Below are 15142 nucleotides of genomic sequence, written 5' to 3' on the forward strand. Positions count from 1 at the left end.
AGGACTTCATACGTGTAGATGTGAAGTTAAACTACTGAATGGTACTCATGTTATTATACACGATCAATGTTCACAGCAGTCTGTGTAATGACATGCCCTTGTTGAGGAGGAGGGGGAGTGTCCATGACAGCCTGAGCTCACAGAAAGTGGGTGATTCCGGCTGTTATTTGACCCGGAAGAATGCGCCCATCCAGTGGCTGAGAAGACTTTCAGAGGGCAGCACTTCTGGGTGTGTTGGATTCTCATCTTTAGGGCCGCCCTCTGCTGCTTCTTCCCCAGTACCTACATGTAATTGTGTGTGCGGAGAGCTGCTCCCAACCACAGCAAATGTAAACAAAGAGCGAAGGGCTCTACAATAAGTAAAGCTCACACTTCCTGATTATGCGAGAGCTCTACTTCTCACTCAACAACAATCTTTCCCATAATATTATATGTGCAATGTAACATAGTGTATACATGTTATTTATCTGTAAAAGCATCCCTTGCGTAGACATCCAAAAGGCCCGAGACTGGTGCTGGGTGCCGCCATCTTGGATGTGATGTCAGCAGGCTCAGAGCTGTAAATCAAGTGACACTCTATACAATCAAGTGACACTCAAGTGCAATCTATTTGTTGTGGAACTACAAGTCCCTTGAGGCATTGCAAAACTGACAGCCACAGGCACGACTCGCAGAGGCATGAAGGGTTTAACCTGAGGTTGCCTGCTTTATAGTATTCCCTAAGCTGTAAGCGCTCTCCCCCATATGCAGCCTTCCACTCACCCCTGTCATGTATCCTATTTTATTCTATGAGGAATGCACCAGGAGGAATGAGACTTTGAAGACGTGGAAAGCACAAATCTTGCCACTGATATAGTTATGAAAATGAGCTGGTGGCCCCTCCCCCTCATAATAAAAACCACTTTTGAGTGGAGTGATCCTTTAAAGGTACACTTTTTGTATTCTTGCAGTTGGTTAATAGAAATAAATAATCTTTAAAGCGGTGGGTGTTTCGGAATCATAGCCAGATATCCGCTCTGTCATAGGATGCACATGCCTGGACTCCCATGTTGCTGCCTGAAGAAACATGTGAGCCCAGCAGGGGAGAGACTGAAGTCTTGCCTGAACCCCCATTCCTCCAGACCTAGACCCCCCAAACAAGTCTGCTCCCTCCCCCCTGATCCTGAACCCAAACTTTCATTTTTACCTGAATTTACCGCCAACGGCGCCTCCATCTTAACGCCAAACCTCCCAACCGGAACCTGCCGGCTCTACCAAGGGCTGTCCTCGGAGATGCCTGAAAAATATTCAGGGATAAATCGATGTTAAAACATAAGCAAACCGGCTTCCTCCGCCTAATTCTGCCGCTAAAATACCGAGGCCAATGAGTAAACCAAACTATTTCTCACCGCTGGATGTGTACATAATCTACTATTGGGCGTCAAGGTGACAGGACCTCCACGGCTGTTCACGCAAACGCCCGCGCAGACATAAAAAACAACGCGCTATCAAAACGCTGTTTTGCGATTATGGTTGCATTTTAGTGCATGCAAGATTCTATTCTAGAAAATAAAGATATCTTTTTTTTAATCACTTTTGAATATTTCTTAATTAACTGCTGTGACAGTGTCGAGAGCGTTTATGGGAAATGTAGTTCCGTCTGCGCTTGATGCGGTAGGCGCAAGTCGCCTGTGGACTGCACCTCCCATCATCCACTGCAGGAAGCCCCGTTTTTGATAAATTGGAACTGACGTGCGCTTGATAACATCACAACTGTCAGTTAAATGAAAGTTCTGAATGATTTGCATAATTTCTGCTCGTTTAGAAAAGGGTTCGTTAAGAACAGTTAAAGTAATTGGAATGCCCCGCGCAAAGCACCTCGGGATTGTAGTCCGAAGCATGTAGATCGGCCCCTAGTTAGACAGGAGGCTGGACTACGTTTCCCATCATGCTCTGTCAGTCATGCTAAGGCCTCGTTCTCCTACCTGGCGTCTCGCGCCTGCGCACTTCACGCCCCCTCAGCTGCCAGAACAGAGTATCTTACCCCCCTCCTCCAATGTAAGATGGTGGTGGCCGTCTGGTGGTGAAGAATCCCCCAGCACAAGAGCAGACGAGCCCCGCGGATTTCATAGTGTCATAACGTGCCCCTAGTCGGAGCAGACGGGAGTCTTATCCGCCCCCCCAACACACAGTGCCAGAGAGGAGGAGGAGCCGCCGGTCCGCCCCCTGCCGCGCGCCATTACCAGCCCAACACTGGAGAGAGAGCAGCGCGAGGGTAAGCGGGGAGGAGGGGGGCGGCTGTCACTGGGACCACCAGGCCGAAGGGGGGGTCTGCCCGGATCACGTGCGGCCTCCAGTCTACAAACAGGGCCTCTAACACTTACACACAGCAATAGGGAGCCCTGCAGGCCTCACCCTTATCCCGCTTAGCCTCCAGTGTCTACACTGGCCTCACCCATCTCATGTACTGCCCACGGGCCTCTTAAAATCTTAATTCAGGCCTTGCCTGTCATTTGCAGCCCTCGGGTCTCTCTCACCTCTGACATGAGTAGCCTTATCCTGATTATAAGCAGCCACTAGTGTTCCCACTGGCCTCACCCTGATCATGGGCAGCCTTCAGTCTCCCTGCAGACCTGACCCTCCTCACCCTAATCATGGGCAGCCTTCAGTCTCCCTGCAGACCTGACCCTTGTCACCCTAATCATGGGCAGCCTTCAGTCTCCCTGCAGACCTGACCCTCCTCACCCTAATCATGGGCAGCCTTCAGTCTCCCTGCAGACCTGACCCTCCTCACCCTAATCATGGGCAGCCTTCAGTCTCCCTGCAGACCTGACCCTCCTCACCTTAATCATGGGCAGCCTTCAGTCTCCCTGCAGACCTGACCCTCCTCACCCTAATCATGGGCAGCCTTCAGTCTCCCTGCAGACCTGACCCTCCTCACCCTAATCATGGGCAGCCTTCAGTCTCCCTGCAGACCTGACCCTCCTCACCTTAATCATGGGCAGCCTTCAGTCTCCCCGCAGACCTGACCCTCCTCACCCTAATCATGGGCAGCCTTCAGTCCCCCTGCAGACCTGACCCTCCTCACCCTAATCATGGGCAGCCTTCAGTCTCCCTGCAGACCTGACCCTCCCCACCCTAATCATGGGCAGCGTTCAGTCTCCCGCAGACCTGACCCTCCCCACCCTAATCATGGGCAGCCTTCAGTCTCCCTGCAGACCTGACCCTCCTCACCTTAATCATGGGCAGCCTTCAGTCTCACTGCAGACCTGACCCTCCTCACCCTAATCATGAGCAGCCTTCAGTTTCCCTGCAGACCTGACCCTCCTCACCCTAATCATGAGCAGCGTTCAGTCTCCCCGCAGACCTGACCCTCCTCACCCTAATCATGGGCAGCCTTCAGTCTCCATGCAGACCTGACCCTTGTCACCCTGATCTTGGGCAGCCTTCAGTCCGCCTGCAGACCTGACCCTTGTCACCCTGATCATGGGCAGCCTTCAGTCTTCCCGAAGACCTAACCCCTTTCACCCTAATCATGGGCAGCCTTCAGTCTCCCCGCAGACCTTACCCTCGTCACCCTAATCATGGGCAGCCTTCAGTCTCCCCGCAGACCTTACCCTCGTCACCCTAATCATGGGCAGCCTTCAGTCTCCCCGCAGACCTTACCCTCGTCACCCTAATCATGGGCAGCCTTCAGTCTCACTGCAGACCTTACCCCCTTCACCCTGATCATGGGCAGCCTTCAGTCAGCCCACAGACCTCACTATGATCATGGGCAGCCTCCAGTCTCCCCTTAGACCTTACTCCGATTGTGGGCAACCTCCACTGCTTCCCACAAGCCTCTATCTCTTCTGACATGTGTAGCCTCAGGTCTCCCTTCAGGCCTCTGTCTGTTCATGTGCAGCATGCAATATTTCCTGAGATCTCACCAGGCTCCAGTGACCCCCCCACATCCTCTGCACCCCCACACAGCTCTTTCCTCAGTTTGCACACAGGTCTCTCTCTCCCTCTCCTTTAGCACGCACAGCCATGGAGATCCCCTACAGGGGTTTCCTGTCCATATACGCAGCCCCTAGGTCTCTAAAGCTGATTCTGATTGGTTGTTATAAGTAGTGCTTTATTGCTTATTATACACATTACAATCTGACTGTACCATCTCCTATAGATTTACCAAAAGTGTGTACTAATAGGGGGCGACCCAAACTCTCCATTCAGTTCTGTTCACAGTCTGGCAGGCCCTGGAACTGTTGGTAGATGTAAAGGAGATTTTACGGTCAGATTGTACTGGGAGGGGTGAGCTTTAGTCTCCCTGCAGACATCACCCTGATTATGTGTAGACTTGGTTGAAAAAAAATAGAGCATCAGTTGAAAAGTGTGGTATCCATAGCAACCAGTATTCAAGCTTTTAGGGGTCTGACTTTGTCAAATGTATTTCTGATTTGCTATGACTTGCTGCACTGTGCCTTGCTTGGACCTTGCAGACCTAATACCGATAATACAATGCTTCCCGTTCTGATCTTGCCTGCTCATTCTGCGCATAGACCTCATCCATCTGTAACATATATTGAGTGCCCCAAAGCCTCTACCCTGAAGAAACGTGGCCTCCAGACCTCACCTTTCCCTTTACACAGTCTTGGGTCTCTGCTGGCCTCACTTCTGTCTGTATGCTCACCCTGCTCGTTCATAGCTTCCAAGTGTCATCTCTCCATCACAGCCTCCAGTTCCCACAAACCTTGCCCTTCCCTTAGAAAGTAGAAGAAAGGTATGGGGGGCGCTGGGTCTCCTAAAGCACTAGGTGTTCTCAGTTAGGTCTTGAGCAGTGTAGAAGGAATTATTCTACTTCAGCAGCTCTCTCAGAAGTGTTGGCTTAAGGTTTGCTCTTTGCTTAAGTAGTGACGGGATGTATAAGAGGAGAAGCATTAAAAGAAGAGCGGATATAGTCCAGATTTATTTTAATTCAGTCTGTTATCACAAAAAGCCAATGGGCTTTAAGGGGTTCAAATGGCCCCTCATTATCTGGGCTTGGTACTGTTAAGAATGATCACTCCAGATACCGGTTGCTTAACCAGCCTCTGGAGTGATCATTCAAATCTTTAGGATTCCTCCAGTTTTTTCATTCCAATACACATTTTGTTTAACAATACTAAGCCCTGATGAAGGGCTCTTCTGCCCCCCCTCCCCGAAACACTTTGGCTTTTCATGATACAAGTCTGAATAAAATGAATTCTGGAATTTAAAGGCCTGCCTCACCTTTCCACTATGTGGGTCTTTTTATTTGTTGTCTTTGTCTCATTGGAGAGTCTTCCCTTTGCTACCTGTCCTGGAAACACAACAGAAAGTGAGCTGTAATCTCCAAAGTGAGGTTTTTGCCGTAATAGGTGTCCCCATTGGAAGATGTTCCCTTAAATCCTGTCCCAGTGAAAGCTGTAAACTTTGGATTTCTCATGGCAGTAATTGCAAGTACATATGGATAGTGTGATTTCTCCCCATTCAGGACATAGAAAAATAAAATCTGACAGTGGTTCTAACCCTTCCCTACTCTATCCAAAACTAAAAATGAAGAAAGTCTTATGTAATGCTTCCAGCTAGGGTGCAATCTAGGGATGCACTGATACTAGTATCGGTATGGATGCCAAGTATTTGGGCGAGTACTCGTACTTGCCCAAATGCTCAGATACTTCCGGTATCAGGAAGCCGGGCAGCGCTTCACTACACTTTGCCCGGCTTCCTGAGTGGCCAGGAAGCCAGCTCCATGCTCTTTCGTCACTTCTGACGAGAGAGCATGGAGCCGGCTTCCCGGGCAGCGTGTAGTGACGCGCCGCCTGGCTTCCTGCTTGGTCGGAAGCTGGCCAATCAGGAAGCCGTGTAGTGACGAGGAGGCATGTGAACGGCTACCCAGCTAATCAGGTGGCAAGTCATCACATGCCGCCTGGCTTCATGAATGGGCCTTCCGGTACTCGGTATCGGCGAGTACCAGAAAAAAAATATCGGTACTCAGTACCGGTAGTGGTGCATCCCTAGTGCAAGCTGCACCTATCTCATACTGAAGTCTCACTTTAAGATGTATCTTTCTGCCTTTAGTGGTGGCACAGTGGTGGTCAGTCCTTCTTTGCATCTCTGTGGTCACTATCTAGGAGGAGGGGGACCTATTCTTCCATTTGTATGGCTTTATACTGAATGCAGCAGATTCATCAATCAGTTTCCCCATCTATAGTTTTTATTCTTGCACACAGCCACAAGTCCTCGTTGTAACTCTCTCTTTGTCCAGCCTGCAGACTTATCGAACCCTCACGCTCGATCCTGTATGTGGCTTCAACTTGTGTTACAAGTATCAGGCTTGTCTCGTATATATCGATTCCAGTAATAATTTGGCCTCCACTATTAGGATTGGAGGAATTGGAAGCCTTTGTTACCAATCACAACAAATTAGATCATTTTAATACCCATCATTGAGAAAATGTCAGCCAGAATGTAATGTTTATAATAACTAGGGCTGCAACCAACTAATCGATTATGAGAATAGTTGTCAACTATTCTCATTATCCAGAGAGAGTTTGATTTTAATAAAAAATAATCAGGCAACTAATCAATTTATGGAAATAATCGTTAGCTGCAGACCTAAACACTTCATTTGTTCAATAGGAATATATTCCCCACTATTTGTTGCTGCCCTTTAGTAACGCTCAAAATCCTGACTGTCACTCTAACGCACAGCGTACAGTAACTACAAATAGTTCTGTCCAGGACCCCTGGCTCCATGAATGAGAATATAATCAGCTCCTGAGTTTGGGAGGAGACAAATGTACAAGGCTGTCCCAAAATGGCAAAGTGGGCTCTGTGGGATGACTTCTTAACACTGAGAGGTGACAGAGCGGGCACGGACTATGACACATGCTAACTGCTCTTATATTTAACATGGCTCGTGTGTGTACAATTTACAAGTGTCTGTTCCGCTCTTGTCAGATGCTATTTGCTGCATCATCGGTTCTTGTCTCCGCGTTCATTTCTCTATCTCATTCTGTTTCACTGATAGCAGTGAAAGCTTGGCTTGTTATAGTTCTTTTACATTAATAAGTTATTGCTGTCTGTTTTCTTGAATGCAGAGTCTTCCTACAATAGCCATCATCTTCTGAAGTGTCTTCTCACCAGTCTCCACGTGTTGATATTTCTGTGCAGGGTGGTCCATTCGTATTATGGAGTATGTAATCTGAACATACTAGACTTTGACAGACTTCAATTTTTTTCTGTTTTTAGTGTTTGCTGTCGTGTTGAGGAAAGCATCTATATTTTGTTTGCATTGATCAGCTGAAAGTATGTCATCTAGTAATTCAAGGGTGGAATTCAGAAGCCAGTCTGTGCAATCCAGGAGCCAGCTAGGTTTTTTTAGGGGACAGTTGCATTGGCAACCACTAGAGAAAACTTAAAAAGTAAGGGACAGCTGTGAATAATAAAGGAGTTGTAAAGTCCCAGCATATCCTATCCTGCATTGTAATAGGAATACATACTAGAGTTGTTTTTGATGCAATCAAAGCTTACTTGAAAAAAAAAAAATCCCTTTTATGCAGTGAGTGGTGCCTTCCGTCTGCCCATCACTTCCAACAACTTCCTGAATTCCCAGTGGGCTTTGTATCACTTTCCCTGCTGCTTGCTGTAATGCAATCTAAATTTCTCAAGACTACATATCCCATCATACATTGCTTCCAGCAAGCAGTGATGATAAATTATTCAGAAGTTGAATTGTAGTTTAGAACGCAGGCTCTGTGAGAGTTGTGGAAGTACACAGTCAAAGGGCTGAGGGAAATTTTGTCAGTGCATTGAGGAAGTACATCCTATGGGCATCTTCAATAAGTAAGTTTACAAACTGCTAGATCAATATGGATATTAACAGTGGAATAAAACTTTTTTGACCATAAATGCCATAAGAAGCATTGGGTACCTGGTTCTTGGGATTTGCCGTGTAGAAATTGACAGTTGTAAGATTCAGTTGTATAATGTGTTTTATTGTGTGCATTGAGATGCAGATTGATGTTCTGTGACTTGTCATCGGCCTGAGTTTGTTACTTAAAGCAGATCTGTACACTCAAAACGCAAATTCTACCAATGCATCCCTCTATGTATGATGATTAATAATAACAAAGACATGTCAGGTGTAAAATGCTGTGATTGTGAAATACTTACACTTGCAGAACATTCACTTCCTGCTTTGAAAGGGCAAAATGACTTCAGTTTGCCAAAGTAATGCACACTTGGATTGCCTTGTCATCAGCAGAGCATTGCTGGGAAATCTCATCTGTAATCTCATGAGATCTCAGGGAAAGGCATTTTCCTCCCCTGAGATGTGTATGGTCACATGCCCTAGTCACATGTGCCAGAGTCCCAGGAAGTAAAGGGAGATCTAGTAAGCTGCCCTTAGTAAACATGGCCACTGTCAGAAGACTGGGGAAGAAAAGGGGAAATAAGGAATGCAAAGCCAGCAATTATCTCGAAGTATGTTTTTGTAGATTGTCATTACTAAACATTTCTAAAGGTGTGCTTGTTATTTTAAAGTGTTTAAGTATTTTAATTTAAGTATTTGTAAAGGTCCACTTTAATAACTGGGGGATAGTGATCAAGCAGCAGGAGAGGTGATGGAAGCACAGATCACAGAATGAATGAAGCAGGGAGATCCTTGCACTGTAAGCCATGTTTGATAAGTATATTAAGACATGGATCAAGTTTTCTGTAGTATTGAATGAGATCTGAGCATCTTCCTGTCCCAGAATTGTTGAGACTGCCTGGGAGAGTTCCTTACTCATGCCTTCCGGATGGGCCATCTTCCATGTGAACACCGTGATGTACAGGTTCCTTTCCAGCCAGGAGAACAGTAAGAAGTAGAGTAGTGACTTCACCAAATCTTCTGAAACTAGCAGTGACGGGTGCCTTATATTCACATTGCAGATATAAAGTTAAGGGTCAAGGCACAGGAAGTACACTGCTATTTTTCAGGAATGTTTCAAGGGTAAAGCTAAACTTTTCAGGGTACTGCTAAGGCCTTGGTTCTCAACTGGAGGGTCGTGACCCAAAAGTGGGTCGAGACCCTATGTTCATTGGGTCGCTGCGTGCCTTCCACTTTTCTAGGTGAGAGGCTCCTCAGCCTCCCCCTAGCACAGCACTGTCATTTCTTGCACCAAACAGCCATTCAAAATATGCTGCCCAGAGCCGAGTGTCAGCTTGAGGTGGGACAAGCTGGGGCTATGGCAGTGAGGGAGCGCCATCTATATGTATAGCTCGCTCCTGTGTCCTGTAAAGGTGTCTGGACCAAAGCGATGTCACATTCTGGCTCCTGGCACCTCTACAGGGCACGCAAAGGGAGCTGTACAAGCAATGCACATATGGATGGATCTCTGTCACCGCACAGCAGCCCACACTGCACACCAGGCTGAGGATGCACTCCAGTTCTCGTAAGGTATGGAGACTGGGCGGATCTTTTGAATGGCACCCCAAACGCACTTGATCAGCCGCACCGGAAAGCGCGGTACCGCAATGCTGTGCCTTTCATTGGGTCATGATTTATTGGCCAAGGAAAAATGTGGGTCCTGAGGTTACACAGGTTGAGAACTACTGTGCTAAGGCACTTCTAACATTTCTGTTTTTTCCAGAAGATAGCAAAGCTTCACTCTTCTGGGTTCAGGGCCTCTTTCATTTGGGAAAAGTACTTTTTTGCCTAGAATCTGTCTAAAGCATCAGTGTGCAAATAAATATTTCAAATAAGAATGAATTGCATATTTTTCATATTACATTTTCCGGTCAGTAAAGCTCCATTTTGGGATTAATAAAAGCTGTTAATGGGCATTCTGACTGTTGCTTTAAACAAGCTGGCTTTAGCACTGCTTGACTCTGGCTGAAAACAGGTTTAAAGCTACATCCCTCAGCACTATTAAGATTTTAATGCATTAGTCCTGAACTGTAACTGAAGAATGCTTTGTATTTCAAGAAAGCTGCTTGGATCTGGCTGAAAGGTTCATGAATGCTTTCTGCACACATTACTCTTCAGTTTTCATTTGCAGGATGAAGGCTGTGTGAACACAACTAGGCCTTACCCTTGTTACCAGAAGTGCTGCAGTGCTTTCACGTCTTTGGACATTTTTCCAGATTTCATTCTCTCCTGCTGAGAGGTTTAGTGAAGGTTTTGGGCCTGCTGTGATTGATTCCAGTCAGTCATTGTAGGTAGTGTAAGGCCTGGTTCACACCTGGGCGTTTTACAGCGCCTTCCTACGCACCTATGGGCATGGTTCTCACTTGGGCGTTTTACAGCGCGTAGGAACGCTCTGAAAAACGCCCTACGCCCAAAGTACAGGAGCTTCTTTGGGGCGTATTTGCCGCGCGTATCCATTAGGATGCAGCCGGATAGCCCTCGGAAACGCGCGTTTGTCACGCATTTCTTTTACCGCAAATCGCTGTAAAAACGTGCATGAAAAGTGCATATTTCGTACGCCCAGTTGTGAACCCAGCTTTAGGAGTAGTCTGTTGCTTTGGTTTTGTTTGCTTCTGATGTATACTGAGCCACTCAAATCAATATTTTGTTTTTATCCCTGAAATCAGAGGGACACTTGGTGGCCTTTAGAAACATTAACTGAGTACTTGTCCCTAACATTTGTGGGAATAGGGCTGAATTATTGTAGAACTACCTAAAGAGCCAATGGCCGGCAATAACCTCAAAACAGAATGCCCTTCAAAATGGTGTTAGGGAGAGCACTCTTATTGGTTTAAAGTATATCTGTCCTAAAATAAATATGCAGGTTGCCATTGTTAACTCCTTCTGAAAATACATAGTGTGGTGCTTACTCTTCAGTGCTTTCCAGTTAGAACCATGAAGATCAGAAAAGTCAATATAAAGTCAGCAGTCTTTATCTGCTTACTTGTTCCAGGTCAGTCTCTAAAACCAATGAAGTAAGCAGGTGGTATAAGAGCCAAGCAACTGCTCTTAGCTGTCAAAGCATAAACATGGCAGAATGCAGAGGAAAGTGCAGTGCTGGCAGGCAAGGCTGGAGCCGCTGATCACAGGCGGGAAGAAAGAAGGTATTCTAACCAATGCAACCATTTTGTTTTTGTTAAAGGTGGCCATATACTGTTTATGGTCAACCGGTGGAAATTTGCACAGTGGCTGACGCTGTCGGCCGATGTCCCTCGATCAGCTGATGAAAGGAGCTGGTCGAAAAATCTTTCTACGAGAGAGACGGAAGTCCATGAGCTGCCAGTTCTGTTCGTGTGTTCTGACAGCTGCTGTCAGAATACAAGAAAACGGCAGGGATCCCTCAATCAGCATGCTCGTAGTGTTGGAGGAATCTGCTCTTTTTTTCATTCAACCCGTGGGTTGAACTAAAAAGAGTAGAGCTGCAATGATTATTTTCAAAATCGATTAGTTAGCCGATTATTAAGTTCGATTAATCGGATGAAAAATAAAATACAATTTTAACCACTTCAAGACCAGGTGTTTAGACCCCCTTCCTGGCCAGGCCATTTTTCAGTATTCAGCGCTGCGATACTTTGACTGACGTTTATTCCGTCATGCAACGCTGTACTGAGATGAATTTTATACCATTTTTTTGGGGACAGATAGAGCTTTCTTTTGGGGGTATTTAATCACCACTACGGGTTTTATTTTTTATTCTAAAATTAGGAAAAATTACTGAAAATTTTGAAAAAAAAAGTTTTAAATTTTTCTTTAATTCTTTTTTTGTGTAACTTAAAATTTTGGGGGGGGCGGACTTTTTTTTTTTTTTTCTTTTTTTTTTTTTTCTTTTTTATTCCCACTGCTCCAAGCTTGCTCCTGTGATGGACTACAATCTCAATACAAACTACCAGTCCATCACTGAAGCCATTTTTAACTACCTCCGGGCCGGCCGTAGTAAAAAAAACGGCCGGCCAGGAGCTCTCTCGATCTGAGCGGGCGTCTCTAGCCGTCCGCTCAGACACGCCCCCTTGCGCGCGCCGCCAGGCGCGAGCGGGAAATGGCCGGAATTTAAAAACGGGCAGCGATGCCCGTTAATATACATGCGATCCGCCGGCTGCAGCCGGCGGATCGCATGTATATTAACGGGCATCGCTGCCCGTTTTTAAATTCCGGCCATTTCCCGCTCGCGCCTGGCGGCGCGCGCAAGGGGGCGTGTCTGAGCGGACGGCTAGAGACGCCCGCTCAGATCGAGAGAGCTCCTGGCCGGCCGTTTTTTTTACTACGGCCGGCCCGGAGGTAGTTAAAAATGGCTTCAGTGATGGACTGGTAGTTTGTATTGAGATTGTAGTCCATCACAGGAGCAAGCTTGGAGCAGTGGAAATAAAAAAGAAAAAAAAAAAGTGTGGTTTGAAATATAGTGAAATGGAAAGTGTAAAATTTATACAGCAATGAATGCAGAATGGCACCGGCTACAGAGGAATACAAAACCCAGCAATAGTACATTATACAGCACAATGTAGAATATCACCAGCTATAGAGGAATACAACAAATCCCAGCAATAGTACATTATAGCTGGTGGAATTATTGTGCTGTATAATGTATTATTCCTGGGATTTGTAGTCCTCTATACAGCGCAATGCAGAATACCGCCAGCTATATAGGAATACAACAAATCCCAGCAATACATTATACATAGTGTATAATGTGTTGCTGGGATTTGTATTCCTATGTATAATATACAGCACAATGTACCATCAGCTATAGAGGAATACAAATCCCAGCAATACATTATAGAGCACCATGTGTGGGAAAGTGCAGGCTTACCTGAGCAGTCTTCCAGCTACTTGCTTCTGAGATCAGGCCTGTCTATTGGCGGCTGTCATCCCCCCCCACCTGCTCCTCCTTACTACTTCTCCCCACGTCGATCGTGGATGTGGGCGGGTGGTGGGCGGGTCTGGCAGCGGCGAGCGTGAGGTGGGGAGGAGGTGATGCGTGCAGCGTGTGTGGAGCAGTGAACAGGGCCAACTAATCAGAAGCCGATTAATCGATGATTGAAATAGTTGACAACTTTTTCAATAGTCGATTAGTTGTTGCAGCCCTAAAATAGAGCAGTTTGGCCAGTTTAAGTGCGTTCAACCTAAAGTATAGTTGCATGCAGGCCACCTAGATTGTCACCCGGTCTAGCTGCAAGCGTATTCAGATTGTAGATTTTTGAATTAACTTTCATATAAAAAAAACTTTTCAGAATATTTGAAAGTTTGTTTGAAATTTCATTTTGATTTTAACACTTGATTTTGGAAATACTTTCCCAGACGCAAAGCACATTGACCGTTTGGGCTAGTTTACACCAGCCCCATTGCATTTCGGCATGATTCAGTGGCGGAACACACCGCATCACATCCCGGCTGGCTCACTGCGTTCTGGGGAGGGAGGGGGCATGACGGTGCATTGAATTCAATGGCACCGCAGCCATGCCCCCCGGCCTGGTGTGATCGCCCACACCGGAACGCGTGGCACATCAATGCCTGCTTTCCGGCCTGGTGCGATCAGAAAAAATACTACATGCACTATTTTTTCTGATCGCACTGGAACGCAGGCATTAAAGTGCCACGCATTTCACTGCAGGCCATAACACTGCGGCTGGGAGAGCATGGCTGCAGTGCCACACCTCCTTCCGCCCAAGAACCCAGTGAGCCGACTAGGATGCGATCTAGTGCGTTCTGCCACCGAATTGTGCCAGAACACATCGGGGCTGATGTGAACTAGCCCTTCGAATTTTCTTCATTTCATAAAAGATTCTCCTTCCTGCTCCTTGAATTTTTGTTTTTGTACTGCGGTCCTCAATGTGACCCTGTTAAAGATTACAAAAACAAGTTTTCCAAACTAAATTCTACTTGGTGTATGGCCGGCTTTACTTTGTGATATGTCATTGATCCTTGTGATCTGGTTTATGTGTCTGCTGGTGAAATGCTGTCACATTGTATTTGAGATTCCTAAAGTGTGAATATGCAAATGAAAGGAAAAGTTTGGTCCCTGAGGACACCATGACTCTTGATATTGTTTAGTCCAATGGTTTGCAACCTGTGTAACCTCGGGACCCACATTTGTGCTCGGTCATTAAGTCGCACTGCAATGGAACGTACGGAATTGTGGTACCATGCGTTCCAGTGCAGGCGATCAAACTGTGGGCGGGAGGTGCGTTTGGGGTATGCAACACACTTCCTACACCAGAACACACGGTAGGTGTGATTGCATGGTACAGTGTGTTAATCACATGGAACTGTGCGATTAACGCACTGTACTACTAGTGTTTACGGGCTCTCAAAAACTCTGACAGACACACACAACCACAGACACATTTTTTTTCTCTTAAGATCCATCCAGTCTCCCTACCTTTTGAAAACTGGAGTGGATCTTCAGCCTGGGGTCGTCAAGTGTGGGCTGCTGTACTGTTGATGGAGCTCCATCCATTTGTGTATTGCTTGTATAGCTCCCTTGTGCGCTCGTATGGGTGCCGGGAGCCAGAATGTGAATGTGAACTCCAGGGCATGCGAGGGAGCTGAAAGCAATGCACATATGGATGGAGTTCTGTCGCAGCCATAGCTCCAGGCCACGCCACCTCAAGTCGACAATTGGCGCCGGGCGGCATATTTTGAATGGCTGCTCAGTGCAAGAGTTTAAAGCATAAAAATTGAATTGAACCATTAGGGATAGGCACCACACCCCCAATTAGAATTGTATACAAGAGAGATAAAGAAAAGCGGGGCTTTAAAAGTGTCCAAACCATACAGAACGTCCATCAAACATACATGGTTTTGTATAAACGTATATTTAATACATAAAGACTTGGTTACAATTAAAATGTCATTGACATGATACAATGTTACATTGAAATCAAGCTACCTCCTTTTGGTGCCCATACATGTGTACATATATATATATAATTCATTAATATAACATGGACTCCTTGAGTCCTGATTTCTGTAATAGTTGTATGATCCACTGTGGGCCCAATCTCCGACGCGTTTCGCAACTGTATGTGCTTCCTCAGGGAGGTTGGAGGTATTCTAGGACATTACATCAAAATAGGTTTAAGTATAATGATCACAGATACCAAATTCTTAATGAGAATAATAAAAAGTAAAATAACAATACAAAACCCACTTCATGTTCACAAAGATGGCTGGATCTTTGGTCCCACATGCTGTCTCGCAATCACCAAACAGGTG

At 46.1% G+C, this 15142-nt stretch overlaps 2 protein-coding genes across 3 annotated transcripts in view; one reads left to right on the plus strand and one right to left on the minus strand.

Annotated features, from left to right (window-relative positions):
- NUP205 (nucleoporin 205) overlaps nucleotides 1-1247 on the minus strand; it is a 53633-nt gene extending 52386 nt beyond the window's left edge. For both annotated transcript variants that reach the window (XM_018558570.1, XM_018558569.1), the window contains exon 1: nucleotides 1187-1247. In XM_018558570.1, coding sequence (XP_018414072.1) covers nucleotides 1187-1214 — 28 coding nt within the window. In that variant the 5' untranslated portion in view covers nucleotides 1215-1247. The remainder of the gene's footprint in view (nucleotides 1-1186) is intronic.
- Nucleotides 1248-1981: 734 nt separating this feature from the next.
- Nucleotides 1982-15142, plus strand: part of CNOT4 (CCR4-NOT transcription complex subunit 4) — a 52151-nt gene continuing 38990 nt past the window's right edge. The window contains exon 1 of the mRNA XM_018558552.1: nucleotides 1982-2254. The gene's annotated coding sequence lies outside the window, so the exon portion shown is untranslated. The remainder of the gene's footprint in view (nucleotides 2255-15142) is intronic.

This window comes from Nanorana parkeri, unplaced genomic scaffold (genome assembly GCF_000935625.1).
Source record: "Nanorana parkeri isolate BGI_ZX_2015 unplaced genomic scaffold, ASM93562v1 scaffold346, whole genome shotgun sequence".
In the NCBI taxonomy this organism is placed as follows: Eukaryota; Metazoa; Chordata; class Amphibia; order Anura; family Dicroglossidae; genus Nanorana; species Nanorana parkeri.